This window comes from Rhamphochromis sp. 'chilingali', assembly GCF_963969265.1.
Source record: "Rhamphochromis sp. 'chilingali' genome assembly, chromosome: 12".
Classification (NCBI taxonomy): Eukaryota; Metazoa; Chordata; class Actinopteri; order Cichliformes; family Cichlidae; genus Rhamphochromis; species Rhamphochromis sp. 'chilingali'.
Window position 1 is genome coordinate 24,090,961 of NC_137939.1, and position 15,165 is coordinate 24,106,125.

At 38.9% G+C, this 15,165-nt stretch overlaps 1 protein-coding gene across 2 annotated transcripts; it reads left to right on the forward strand.

Moving 5' to 3' along the window:
* Positions 1 to 3,306: 3,306 nt before the first annotated feature.
* LOC308407615 (complement C1q and tumor necrosis factor-related protein 9A-like) lies at positions 3,307 to 12,401 on the forward strand. 2 transcript variants are annotated; one of them, XM_080899404.1, is made up of 7 exons: positions 3,307 to 3,567; positions 6,132 to 6,269; positions 9,755 to 9,817; positions 9,929 to 10,033; positions 10,126 to 10,209; positions 10,734 to 10,865; positions 10,950 to 12,359. In XM_080899404.1, the coding sequence occupies exons 3-7, from the start codon at positions 9,757 to 9,759 to the stop codon at positions 11,231 to 11,233; spliced, it is 666 nt and encodes a 221-aa protein (XP_080755530.1). In that variant the 5' UTR covers positions 3,307 to 3,567; positions 6,132 to 6,269; positions 9,755 to 9,756; the 3' UTR covers positions 11,234 to 12,359. The 2 variants fall into 2 exon arrangements, with proteins under 2 accessions (XP_080755530.1, XP_080755531.1); XM_080899405.1 differs by lacking the exon at positions 6,132 to 6,269 and having other exon boundaries at positions 10,950 to 12,401.
* The last annotated feature ends 2,764 nt before the right edge of the window (positions 12,402 to 15,165 follow it).

Here is a 15,165-nt window from a genome sequence, read left to right on the forward strand (position 1 = left end):
GTCTATTTGTATTTGCAAAGGTGAGTGTTGTTTGCATTTTTAACTGAGACAGAAAAAGTCTTGTTATTTTGTACACAGCAATTCCAGTAACATTAAATAAAATTGATAATTTCACATAAAAACTATTTTTATCAATTCAAAAAGCAGATGCTCATTTGTCTAATTCACTGAGATGCTTTTTAAAATAATTTCTTTTCACCTGTCAAACTGCTGTTATTATGCATCCAATAATATCTAGCACATTGTATATTATAAACATTATTCCCCAGCTAACCTTTTAAAATATACACTGCCTGACACAGAAAATACCAATACCTGCTTTCATATTCGTCTAAATAGTTGCGAGAACTTAGGATAAGCATCCATCATTACACACAGGTTGATCAACATACAGGTTTATGGCTCATAAATGTAATCGGCATGTAGTGTTTAATAAAAAACGTAGTAGTCTTTTCATTTTAACATGTGAGGTCTTGCAGACTCTGCACATTACAGCTGCTGCAGTTTATAAAATAGAAAGTGTTACACTCCCACCTACAGGATGAAACAAATGCTACATTCTCTAATGTTGGCTCTAAAGCAACAGTTGCACAACAAGTTCTAAAGAAAAACTGAAGGTCATTAATTGTGAATACATTTTAATCACTTTTAGTATATTAAAAAAAACCCTCCTCTTCCCCCCAAGCTACAATCTGTCACTGCTCAGAGTTCAGTGAACCTCCTGGACCTGCTGTAATCGTCGGAAAGGGCGTGTGTTTCTCACTGACAGCTGTATTAATGCATGCTGCGCATCCAAACAGAGCCCCTCGCCAGATTACTGTTCTCCCACATGAGTTATACTGTCAAAGGTCATTACAACAGAAAAGTAATTTATGTAATTCTTGCTCTAATTTTAGTCCACTTACTTGGCAAAAATTATTATATCTGGCTAGTTTGAAAAACATAAAGGAAACATTCAACCCAGCATTCATAATCTTCAAGTTCTGGGCCATCCTCTAGATATAACTCATAATAATAGCTATGTGTGTATGACTGACTCAAGCTTTTAAACACACCCATTGACTGAGATGCCACTCTTGGTATGTGCAGTAGCCTACATAACAAGGCCTGGAGCACTGATTGATGTCTCTTTCCCCTAATTAGCTTTATCTGCCGTTCAAGATTAGGTGGTGCTGGGTTTCAGGGACAGTGAATCACGCATCCCAGACAGGGGAAGATATACACATCTATTATGGGTTTAGTGATACTGACAGGAAGTTGTGAAATATTCTAGACAAAGCAAGATGGACTGTAAGAGAGTTATGGGAATGGGCAGTTCTGGAAGTGACCAATATAGCGGTGAAAGTCACTCTAATAGAGACACATGTAGGCTCAGTGATCCCAGATGTGCTTTGTAACATATCTGCCAAATATCCACTTCGAAAAAGGAAGGTAAAGGATATACATTATATGTATATATAAATATATATTTAATATTTCTTTATTTTAAGAATATTTTTTAACATGCATCAAATGTCTTTCATCATGGGAAAAAGAAAGTGTTCAGTCCCTTTACACCTTTACTGATACCATTAGGATTTAAAGGATAAGTAGCAGTCAGGTGCTAATGAAATGCACTTAAATTATTAATCATCAACAAGTGTGAGCACCTCTACAAAAGCAGAAGTTTTGGCAGTTTGCTGGTCTGGAGCAATCAAATCAAATATCCTAGGAAAGCCTCCCTAAAGCCAGATCTTGCAAAGCTCAGACACAAGTTAGGTTTGCTAAGGTGCATCAGAAGAAACCAGAAAACTGGAACAATATCCTTTGGACAGATGACACCAAAGTGGTGACATTTGATCATAATGTACAGCACCATATTTGGTGAAAAAAAACCAATGCATGTCAGCATAACACCTCAAACCAACTGTAAAGCATAGTGGTTGAGGGGTTAAGATTTGGGAATATGCTCCAGCTATAGGACCTGGCCACCTTGTGGTTAATGAGTCAACCATGAATTCTTCTCCATACCAAATCATATGTGAGGCCATCTGTCAGACTGCTACAGACAGGACAATGATCTCAGGCACAGCAGCAAATCTACGTCAAAAATGGATGAAAAAGAAAATAATCGAGGTGCTAGCTGCAAATGCCCAGTCAAAATCCAGACCTCAGCCTGAATGAAATCATGTCACAGGACCTTAAGAGAGCTGTGCAAACATGAATGTCTGCAAACCTGAATGAAATTAAGCAACGTTGTAAAGACGAGTGGACCAAAATTCCTCCTCAATGACGTGTGAGATAGACTGATAGTCATTAATGAAGCTGGTGAATCATACAGTGTACTTTTCACAGGACTGTGTAGAGTGCTGTATTTTTTTAAAATCTTTTTCACATGACTGCACATATCTTCATAATACTGTGTTGAAAAGATTATTAATAATATTGTGTAGATTAGGAAACTGAATGGGCAGTGCTTTTCCCTTAGGCTGTACTAAATCATAACAAACACCTGAGCAGTTATGTCAATGTACACTAATCAGCCTCAACATTAAAACAGCAGACAGGTGAAGTGAATAATATTAATCATTTTGTTACCACTTTTCTAAATATATATATAAAACCTATATAACCTAACCTAACCTAACCCTAGATAGATAGATAGATAGATAGATAGATAGATAGATAGATAGATAGATAGATAGATAGATAGATAGATAGATAGATAGATAGATGAAAATGAGGTCAAGAATTGAAACAATGAATCCGAGTATGTTCTACAATCCACAAGAGCTAAATAATTGGCTCCCACCTCAAAGAGGCTTCATGTTTATGCCTCAACAGATTGGTGCTGTTTTGGAGCCACACAAATTTAGGAAAGTGGCTTTATTGTTATGGCTGATCGGTGTAGCATCAAATCAATACTTGGTTAACTTATATTGGTTCTTTGATGGTGTTTTCACTTGATTTTATATTTGTTTTTGTCTTTATCTTTTGGACTGTTTTACTGTTTTACAGACTTTCTATTGATAAAAGTATGATTTCTATGGAGATTTGCACATCATACTCCAACAATCAATAAATATAACAGTGAGTTGACCCAAAGTGGGTCAGTTTTGAACGTTTGTTTTTGAGTACCTGTTTTAATGGCACAGGTGCGTGAGGTTTGCTTGCCAACAGTGAAGTACACCATCTGGCTCTCTGTCAAGGGACCTTTGTACCATGTTATTTTTCTCTCTCTGCCAGCTTTGTCCCCGACATCTACTTTAATAATCATAAAACTAGAGATGGACCGATCCGATATTACGTATCGGTATCGGTCCGATACTGACCTAAATTACTGGATCGGATATCGGAGAAAAATTAAAAATGTAATCCGATCCATTAAATATCACGAAAGCACCTCACAAAACTTGCAACACCCGTAACTCACCTCAGAACGTTAGCACGTCGGAGCAGTATGCATCACGTGATAGAGCGGCTGTGGCATGCAGGACCTGTGGTGGTCTGGATAGCATGTGGAGCTTCGCTAGCAACCCGGCATTTCATCTCCGACAAAGTTATCCCCGAGAGAAGTAAAGCAAGTGTGTAAGTCCATCTCTGAATGTTTGTAAAGCATTCCTGCGTTAAGCTTAACAAACGACTGCCTCTTCTTGTTGCTACTTCAATCATGAAACTGCTTAACGATCAGCTGATTGGCTTTTCTGTCGCGAGTCCGTCTCTCTTGTTTGCTTTTGGCCCACTTTGCACCAGAAAGAGGAAACCAGCGGCTGAACAACAGAAGCACGTTTAAGCTTGATCAGCTGTTGTTAGAATTTATTTAATATTACTTTCTACTCGAGGATCTTTTTCTACGTAGCTGACGGCTGTAACTGTACAGGGGCGGATCTAGCAAAGTTTAGCCAGGGGGGCCAATAGGGCATTAACAGGGAAAAGGGGGCACAAAGACATACTTTTCTTTCTTATTCTCATTTAAAATGTCGAGCTTTTAATAAATAATTATCTGACACCCAAAGTTTTAATTTGATGCAAAATGAATAGAAGTCAATTACTGTATATAGTAACTATTAAGTCTAATATATATACCCTAGTAAGCTATAGTACTTTTTCCTTTGGGAAGGTACCATCTGTGCAGTCTGCAATTCTGTTGAAGAAAGATGTTGAATCTATTTAATATTTCTTGAAAAACAATTGATTTCTGTGCATTTTTTTTTCCACACTGCATCAAATTAAGGTTGATTACGTCGATTAAGCATCATGAGGTGGAGCATGAGGGGTGGTTCCCTATTTTTTATTTATTTATTTTTGTTGTTGCTGGGAGTTGGAACCCTATTAGTTAGGTTGCTTAATATTTCCGTTAAGTACTCTTTAAAATACCAGAATAGGGAGGATGGTGTAGGTTTAAGTTTATTAGATTGATCAGTATTGCTGAACTATGAAATATTTTTTTTTGCATACAGGTATAACAGAATAGCTTTAGTGTTGTTGTTGTTTTAAACTTGAGTATGAACTTATACAAAATGCAGCAAGATATTTAAAAAACAGTTTTGTTGATTAAAAAACACTATATCGGATTCATATCGGTATCGGCAGATATCCAAATTTATGATATCGGTATCGGTATCGGACATAAAAAAGTGGTATCGTGCCATCTCTACATAAAACATAATCTGTTTTATATCTGCGCTCCAATAATACAAACCTGTAATGATTTCAGTGCAGAAATCTGCTCCAGAATCCATTTAATGAGTGAAAAGAGAAAAGGTTTAACAAACAGATGAAGGTACCAGGATGGACAGCTGCATAAAAGATTCAATAAAAAAGTTCAAACAAAAACAAATTAAGAATATTTTTCAGTTTTGCAAACATAATTACATCCTCAGTTCAATTAAAAGGGCAGCAGAAATCACCAACATCTAAAAACTCAGAAAATGCAACCTAAATTATCTGCTTGGCTGGATGCTGTGTGAGTGAGTGAACAGGTGAGATGATATCTTCCTTTCTAAGGTGCTGCTGTGCTGGATTGTACTGAACATATTTTATGTACCAGTTTGACTGCTGTGTAGCTGCAGAGGATAAATAATAGTTGAAAAGATCACTATTACACTGGTGATAATGGTGACGATGATGATGTTGCACAGATTCTGAATGCTCTTTCACAGGGGAAAACCGTTTTGACTGTACATTATGTGTCTGGGCGGCGGTCACAGCAAGGAGGGGTAAAGATGGAGCATGATGAGGGTGGAGGGAAGGGGGGTGGTGTTACAGACACGTTTGTCTTTGATAGCTCAGGTGGTCATCACCCGAGGGGGAAAAGAGCATTAATGGGCATTCTCAGCAGCAGACAAGCATAGGCTAGTGCTCCCTCTTCGCCGGCTGCCGTAAACAGGGGGAAGTATGCATCATTAGATTAAGCTGAGGCTAAGTACCTGCAGTCAAGTCCACTTCTTACAGTAGCAGGGTGCACAAACACATCCTCTCTGCTTGGCTTGGACAGAAGAGGGACTAGAGGGATTGGTCAGCTTGCTAAGTGATTACCTGTAACACTGAAAGATGTATGATTATAGGTTGCATGATTTGTCAGCATCTCTATTACAGCAATTATGCAGGGTATCATAACTAACCATTTACAGAAAATCTGGATCATATTAAGAGACAAAAGAAGAATCTTTTAAAGGATTTGACCTGTGGGTGAATGCATTGACACAGGCTGAGCATAGCAGGATTATCTGGTTAAACTTAAAAGTCAGAAAAAAAATAATAGTAGAAAACTTCAGAGCAAGAGATTATGCTTGATTTTTGTTAAAGGAAAACATATTTAAAAAAAACACACGCACGCACGCACACACACACACACACACACACACACACACACACACACACACACACACACACACACACACACACACACACACACACACACACACAAGAGAAGAGTTGGGAAATCTTGAAGAAGAGACAGAGGAAGAGGAATTTGCCTGAGAGGAAAATGAAGGAAGGTATGCAAGGGTGCCTGTCACTTTGAGGCGCCTGATAGTTCAACCAAGCTGTCATCTATCACACTTAGATATTTCACTATCTATTTTTCATTTATGGGAATAGAATTAATCACAATGCATGCCCTGAAAAGTCTAACAGAGCTTTGTCTCCAGACTCTGAGCAGACCAGAAGGAAGAGACCTGGATATGAGATTGGGCCTGAAGGGCAGATACAGAAGAAAGGAAGAGTCATTGCTGCAGGAACAGCCTGACCTCAGAGGGTGGAAAGATTTACTAGAGTCTAAATCACAGGTCAGTACCTTGGCAACAGTCTCTGGGAGAGCAACCAATGGGATAGAAGTCACAAGTGATGCGCTGCCTTGTTAACTGCCATTCTGACAGACTGTAATGCCAGATATCTTTGGCATGTGGGACTTCTGACACTACAAACCATGTTTTTCTCTTTATGAGTGTCTTGTATTGACTCACTGAAGTAAGCTTACACCGGTATAAATTTTTTATTAAAGGTTTATTTAATCCAAATACCTTGCAAATATTTGTTATTATCATCTGTAACCCTCATGCAGGTTTGATTAACTTACTTTTTATATTGTTTTCAAAAATTTCTTTGTCCACCTCGATAAAATGACAGTGTGGCAGGGTGTAGTCTGCAGAATAGGTGGTGCAGTGAGTTTGGAGAGGAGTGCCAGGGAGGCTAGGCTGGGAACAATATAACAATCAAACCTTCCCACATTTGATTGTAAGACACTGGGACCCAAGGGAGAGCGGAGCTGGAGACAAAGCAGCTGAAAAGCTGGGGAAGCACCTAAGCGAAAAACACTTTTGCCGTAAATAAGCGAACACTTACCTGCAACACTGTCTGTGTGCGTGTCTGTACCACAAACAGTTATCACTGAATGTGATGTGGCATGCATATTTGGTACATTACTATCACATTTTTATATCAAACTGGTCTTGTGTGTGTGAGTGATTTGTGTGTGTGTGATTTCCAACTTTAATAATTTTCCACATTATAGCTAACTTAAATGATTTAGCTTCTATACTTTTAAGACTTTGTAAAAAGGTAATAACAGAACTATATGCTAACCAGTCACACTGCAGAAACTCAGTGCATTTAGGTATTTAAATGCACTGAGTCTAGGCTTTACAAAAAATGGTCTGAAAAAGAGACCAAAATCTGCCATAAACAACATGAAAGCATGGAACCATCCTGCATTGTGTCAATGAATCAGACTGGTGCTGCTGGTGATGTTATAGTTTAGGGGAAATTGTCTCGGCCCACTTTGGGCCCCTTATTCTCATTATGGAAACATGACCAAAATCTCTCAGCAATGTTTTTTTAGGCCTTTCTGGACGTAAAAGTGGATCCAACCTGACACTACTAAGGTGTACCTAATAGAGTGTCCAGTGGGTGCTGTTTAGCAGATGGTAATATGGTTAACACACTAAACTTTGATGATTATCTTTGAATTGTCCTTTGTAACATGCTAACATTTTTTTTAGCCTTTAGCTCATATCACTGCAGTCCCACAGAGCCGTTAGCATTAGCATGGCTGTAGGCTGTGAACCAACCAGCTGTGTATTTACAGATATGGGGCAAAAGATAAGATATGTTGTGTAGGCTGGTTTACTACAGTGCAGTTAAAAAAATAGATTTTTTAGCAAAATGAAGCAAAAAACAAAAAAAACTGTATAGTTTGTTTATTATTTAAACATTTGTTAAAGTGTTACAAGGTTTCACAAAACAGTGACATTTTACAGTCATATACAATTAATTGACGATAAGATGATACTGATCAGTAACAAGTAAACAACTGTATATCAGTCGATAATCTGTAATTAAAATAATTTTCCAACTAATTCACACACACCTAGAGTTGTGATAAGAAAGGGTCTCCCCAATTTAAGTGGTTAAATTTCACAATATTGAGCAAATGAACTTGCAAGATGCAACAGGTACTGCTGCTTTCATGACTGTCTGCATACCAGTGTGACCACAGTCTAACTATTACTGTCTTTATCTCTGCCCCCTGCGGCACACAGGTAGAAAACTCTATGTTCTCTTTCCAAAAAAAGGCCCTCTTCTTTAAAACTTCTGTGGGATATGCACATTTGTTTGTGTTTACCCCTACAGCAAAGATTTTTTCATGACAGGTCTTTGATTTTTACAGAGAAAAGCAGATAGAAAAATTGTATGAACAGTAAAAAGCGAAACTATCCGGTATTTTTTTGCTGTACTAAGGACAACATTATTACTCATCTGTGTTTTCTTTCCCACCATCTGAGTGTTTTCTTAGAAAGATTGATGACTGCGTGTTTATCTGGTGTGAATACAGTTGTACGTGGCAGTGAGGAGTTCTGACTGACAGCTGCTCAATATTCTTATTCATAAACACAAGCAGCAATCAGCATAAATCATGTCATTCACACCACTTTATTCGCTTCAAGAAATATTTTTTTTAACGACAGATTGATTTGTTGTTATTTCTCTCTAATTGTCTAACTTGTCACTGATGCACACGCTTATGACTCACAAGCAACACGCCCACATAATGGTCCTGTTGCAGTGGGAAATTTCCCTAGCTCGTTACAATAACTTGCGGGTAGTCAAAAGACCTGTGTGGACGCCCGTTTGCACTAAAGGACTTGAGGATAATTCCAGATCCCTTCTGGGAAACAACGACACCTGTCAGAGAAAAAGAGCCTCTGGAAATGATCACCGTGTTTACATCAAGCGGTGTTATTGACAGAATTGAGTTAGATGTACTCCGTTCTCTTGCACAGACTGGACACTGATATCAGTGTTTGCCACTGAAAGTAGGTCATGGATAATGGTGAACTACATGTATACATTATTACATGCACATTACATGGTGTTTTTTCTTGAAAAATTTTGTATTTAATCTCAAAAAAGTTTGATAACCTTTGATTCATCTGTCCAGAGCATAGTATTCCTTTGTAATTTATTTAATTCATTTGTGACAGCACTCTGACACCAACAGTTGCTCGAGGATTCCTAGAAAATTTCTGAGGCTATCAGCATCAATATCATCTTTATTTGGCCAAGCTTGTGAAACAAGGAATTTAACTCTGACTCTGTGCAACATTTCAGTTTTTTGAAATCTAAGTATTTATATAGTTTTTTTTTTTATTAGTAAAAATAATTTTAAGTCATTTAGAGAGCTGGGCATACCTATTAGCAAACTTCTATCTATTCAAAGCTCTCCATTGCAACATCCACTCAGTGATATGTGTTTAAAAGTCTGAGTCACACACCTGTCTATCCCATACCTGCCACACTACAGTAGCTGTGATCTTTCTCACACATTTGGCAAATCTCCATCCACCTGACACATTTGGCCTTGAAATCACCCATAAATGACCCAGGCACACACAGCAAACAGGGCATTTCGTGAATGAAGATGAGGACTTTCATGCCTTCATTTATGGTTCTCCTGCTTTGCCATCTTTGCAGGGCCCAAATAAACAGCAGTAACAATGATTCTGATGATGAGACAGATTTGGCTGGCACACAGAGGCCCAGCATTGAGGGAAGTGAAGACGATCAGGTGCTTCAGACTGACATCTGGGTTGAGCTGTTGGCTCTGAGAGACTTGGTGGTGGAGCAAAGTGTAGAGCTTAGATACTTGAAAGACAGAGTGACAGTTCTGGATAGCCTGGTGGAGGCCTTACAGAAAGAAAATACAGGTACAGTGATGAGGGAATCACTTCATTAAAAATAGATGCAACTAAGCTTACATGCACTTTTGTTATAGTCATGGAGGCCAGGATGACTGCAGCTGAGATCCTGGTTGAAGAACTGCAGATAAAGAATGATGGTAACTAAATGCCCCCGGCCCTAAATATTGTATTGTTGTGTTCATTTTTACTTACTCATAAACTGTTACAACTTGCTTCAACTTCTCCTATCGTGTTTTCTATCATGCTAGCACAAGCTAGAGAGCTTGCAATAGCTCGGCAGGATCTCGGCGCTATCCAGGAAACACTGACAGTCTGTGAACTTCACGTGGAGGAGGTGGAGAAACAGCAGGAAGGTAAAGGGTCAGGGTTTTTGGTGTTTATTCTCTGACTTGTAAACCTTCACAATATACTTCCATTTCATTTATCTCCCTTTTCATCATGTTAGCTCAAGCTAGAGAGCTTGCAGCTATCAGGCAGACGCTGACAGTCAGTGAACTTCGTGTGGAAATGCTGGAGAAACAGCGGGAAGGTAAAGCTTCGGTTTGGGATGTATGGAATGATTTGACTGATTGGTTATTCATGTGTATCTTGTGATTTCACGGGGAAATACCACAGCGCAAGAGCTTCAAAATATTAACAGAGATAAATACTTTTCTGTTTCCCTGATAACAGGGGGTTGGGAATCGCATCTGTAACCGGAAGGTCGCCGGTTCGATCCCTGGGCTCTCTGTCCTGGTCGTTGTGTCCCTGGGCAAGACACTTTACCCTACTTGCCTACTGGTGTTGGCCAGAGGGCCTGATGGCGCGATATGGCAGCCTCGCTTCTGTCAGGCTGCCCCAGGGCAGCTGTGGCTACAACTGTAGCTTGCCTCCACCAGTGTATGAATGTGAGAGTGAATGAATAGTGGTATTGTAAAGCGCTTTGGGTGCCTTGAAAAGCGCTATATAAATCCAATCCATTATTATTAATTAGTGGATGATCATTAATGATTCTGAGTTTACTTTATTTATTTACTTATTTATTTATTTACTTATTTTGTTTTCTTGCCACAGTAGTGAAGGTGGCTTTTTCTGCCTCCCTCCTGGAATCTGGTGAAGGTAACATTGAATATGGCTCTGAATTTGCAACACTCATCTTCAGAAATGTCTTTACCAACACTGGAAACCACTACAACCCAAACACAGGTAGGCAGATTAGGCTTCTATTTAATTATTGGTTTCATTAGTTTCACCACAATTAGTTGTGACTTTTTTCTCTCTCTTTTTTAGGTTATTTCACTGCACCAGTAAGAGGAGTCTACTACTTTAGATTTACTGGTCATATAGCGCACTATGAGAAAAATATGAGGATGAGACTTGTCAAAAATTCTGATGCCATGGTTTTCATTGGGGACCGTCAAACCACAACCACCGATCCTGAGGACAATGCATCCAATGGTGTGGTGTTGCAGTTAGAAGTGGGAGATGTTGTTTTAGTACAACTGTCTGGTAGTGTTTGGGATGACCAGTACCACAGAACAACTTTTAGTGGCTTTCTGCTCTTTCCTTTGTAACTTCCAACATACGAGTTGGACACAAGGCAAAGGTAACATCAAATTCACAGAGGATTTTGTTTCTTAATTTCTCTGCACTGGGTAGGTTTATGGAAACAAACTCATAAACATAAAAGCATGTGTAATTCTGGAGCATTCAATTAATAAATTAAAATTCTCCTACACAAACTTAGTCTTAACTTTAATCTTTGACAAGACTGACAGCCATACAGTAGTTGATATGTCACAAATCTATAGCCCAAACTACATATTTTAAATTATAGGTTCAAGGCAGACACATCTAATTTGAAGCACTGTTAAATGACTTTATGGAAAATGTTATTCTGAAAAAACTAAAGTAATGGTGAGTTTAGATTAATTTACTGACTTACTCAACTCGTTCTAAGCCTCTCACACTCTAATCCATAAAGAGAAAATACAACACTGTTTTCAGTGCAACTAACCACAACCCCATTCGCCAAATAATTAAGAAGTTGTATAAACTATAAACAAAACATAAGCTTTACAGATGACTTGATTATTTAGAGAAGAACTTGCATATTTCAACAAGACAGTGCTAAACTGCATCTATTACAACAGCATGGCTTTGTAGTAGAGTCTGGGCGCTGAACTGTCCTGCCCGTAGTCCAGACTTTTCACCAGTTCAAAGCATTTGGCACATCATGAAACAAAAATATGACAAAGAAGACCCCAGACTCAGTTTCCAGATGTGTACAATCAGTTAAAAGTAGAGAGGATGCTGCACTTTTGTTGGACTAACATGGGCCCATCCCAACTTTTCTGAGCTGTGTTGCTGCTATCAAATTCAAAATTGCCTTACTTTTTCCCAAAAGGGTACATTTACTCATTTGAAAAATGTTATACTTCTTCTATGTTTCTATTATGTATAAAATATGAGCAAATCATCGCATTCTGTATTTATTTACACTTTACACAGTGTTCTAACGTTTTTGGAATTTGAGTCGTGGATGTGTGGATGGTTGTTATTGCAAAGTAGCCATACTGTACATTACTAGTGAGACTGGGGTCAGGTTTTCAAACAAAACCTCCTAACAGGGCCCCAGTTTGGAAAAGGTGAACACATTACGTTATGAAAAAAAGGGGGGCAAAAAACTAAAGAAATTCCTCAGATAAAAGTGGAAGAAAATGACATCTTATGAATGTGATCATTGTTTCCTTTCCTTTGGTGTTTCACATCATAAAGCTCCAGGAATGCAGCTGCATCAGCGTTTGAGCTTTGACTAAATCCATTCAGACTCTTTGTTGTGCAGTCATTCAGATCACACAGGCATACACAGACACACACACATTACACAACACCACACCTTAGTTATCAGTCATCTAGCATGGGTCCGATAACCATGATCAACACACAACACAGAGGCAGGCAAGCTACATCTCCTTTCACTGCCAGTGTCTGTGATGAACTCTTTCTCTCTCTTTCTTTCGCTGCCCTCTACTTTCCCTGTTTATTTCCCACAATCCACAGAGAACGCTATCAGTCGCAGCTGATCTACAAAGCTATCAGATGCCCTCACAGTACAATTTCACACCCTTGCTGGAAGATATGGAGACATTGTCCAATATCGTTACGCATCTACTGCTGTGAAATTTGTAGTTGGTAGGTAGTTAACATTTCTTCAGCCTCGTGAAAGGAAGGTGGACATCACTATCAAAAAAGGGGTGCTCAAAGGAATAATTCAGCGGTGTTTATGGAAAGAGCCCGGAGTGTATTGGAGACGCGGTGTCTCCTTTGAATTTGATGAGGAGTTTAGATCAGACCTGAAGCTATGGTATGGCTAAGGAGCGCTGTTAGTCTGATCAAACAGCTGCCAATATGAAAAGGACTACCGTATCCTCTCGGCACCTGGGGCTGTGTGAAATGAATGCAGCTTCTATGGTTTCCTCTCTCACAGGCACCTCTTGGGTTGGAAACATTTTTTCATAATTGCATTTAATTCTATGTTAGGTGTCCCCACAGTGCCACTATTAAGGTTGAGGCTAAGCTGGAGAAGCTTTTCACCCTTTGTCATCAAGGCTTCGGCTCGTTTAGAGGTAGTATCATTGATCCGACTTTAAGAACACAAGAAAACACACAGCACATTAAGGTGTATCCCTGTTATTGTCGATATTTGAAATATGCCCATAAAGACAGCATTTTAATTGATTATGTGTGCAATATTGTGAAATCCCTCTGTTTTGGGATAATTTAGCCAGCTGATGAATCAGCACTTAACGAGAGAGGGAATTTCCCATTTGAAAACCTTAGTTTCATTAGTCTTTCATTTATTTTTTTTTTCTTTGTCCTGGAGCTTAAGGTGTGAAAGCTCATTAAAGCTGTGACAGTGCACGTCTTCTCTGTCTCGTGAACGGCTTTTGCAAGCTGATCTTTTGAAGTGCGAATGTTTTAGTTAGAGCTGAGTGCACCAGAAAAGGCTGCTTAAAGTGTCTCCAATATCATTTGTTTGGCATCTTCTTGGTCAATGAAAAAAATCAATCAGAGCAGGAAGACATGTTTGAAAACCTCGTGAATGTTCTTTAGACACACTCATGCCTCCACTTGCTTGCATGTGTGCATGTGCACCCATACACAAACACACAACAGAAACGGCATGATTTCTTTTGACATTTAAATTAAAGAGGAGGTTCATTAGAGCCTGATAAGAGTCAGCTATAGATTTTCATCAATGCAAACTAACTATAAGGTAATTTATGACATAAATATGATAGCAATTGCTAAGCAAAATCTAAATCATTGTAACAATATGTTCTACATTTTTACATATGTGGAAAGAGTACTTGTTACACATTTAACTCGGTATACCCTTTTCTTGTCACATTTCATGCATAGCTAAAATAGAAATTAAATTTTAAGATAGATCTTGGACAGTGTGCCGTAACAGCTGAACAGATAAAGGAACCCCCATTAGTCTTCCTTCTGCACTCCAAAAAACATGTTTGGTGCAGGATGAGCCCCAAGGCGTGTGAGTGTAAATGTGCATTCCTTTCTGCCTGATTTAAAAGAGAAGTCTCCTCTTTTTTATGCACTTTAGTTGATCAGAGATGAGCAAGAGGCATTCCTTAATCATCACTATAACTATAAAAAAGGTAGACATCATGTGACTACTCTGGAAATTTCTATAGCTTCCAAGAGAGTTTCTATTGAGCAGTAATAAGAGTACTAGGAGATTGAAAGTGACAGCTGGTTTCATAGATCGCAGAGAGGGAAAAGCTGATTTCCGTTTGCAGCAAATGCGTCTATTTGCATGACACGTTTGCATATAACAGCGCAATGTGCTGTAATACAAAGGATCCTGGCACCGAATGTACATATTTCAAGCTCTGTGATCCGAACGTTCTGGTGCAGGCAAGTTGCAAGCAACAAAAACACAAAGGAACGACACACACAAGCAGAGACTCATGTAGAAACGCAGGTATGCACACAGAGGGCAGCTCTGAGCCAACAATTCACTGGAAATGAAGCCCTCCACTGTAGCCAGAGTCTATAGATGCATATCTACTCAGAGTCAAACAGCTGATTGTACTCAGACTCAAATGGACATGTTATTGGGTTGTGCAAATGCACACTGTTTTATTAAAAACATACTCATGTTAAATTATTTGGCATGATTAAGTTGCATTATTGAATTTTATAATGAGTAGGTGCACTGCATTAAAGGTTGTTGACAAAGCTCAGTATTAGTGCTGGTCAGAGAGGCTGCAAAGTACTTGGCAATCACTTCACATCTTCAAGTGATGAAATGTACTGGAGTGTTTGTCCAGTTGCATTGGGTAACAGTAGATACTAGAATAAGATAGCCGGTACTATCACGTTTCAGATGTGCAGTTATGGACCTTCAGTTTTGATCAAACCAGGGTCACCTTAGGAAGAACAATGACTGCAGCAGAAGCAGCAGCAGTTTAGACCTGGA

Bases quoted from the DNA above. Each gene is read 5' to 3' on its own strand.
- LOC308407615 (XM_080899405.1), top strand. From the start codon at position 9,757: ATGGAGGCCAGGATGACTGCAGCTGAGATCCTGGTTGAAGAACTGCAG. The intron at 9,818-9,928 runs GTAACTAAATGC...CTATCATGCTAG, and splicing joins ACTGCAGATAAAGAATGATG to CACAAGCTAGAGAGCTTGCA. The intron at 10,210-10,733 runs GTAAAGCTTCGG...TTCTTGCCACAG, and splicing joins GCTGGAGAAACAGCGGGAAG to TAGTGAAGGTGGCTTTTTCT.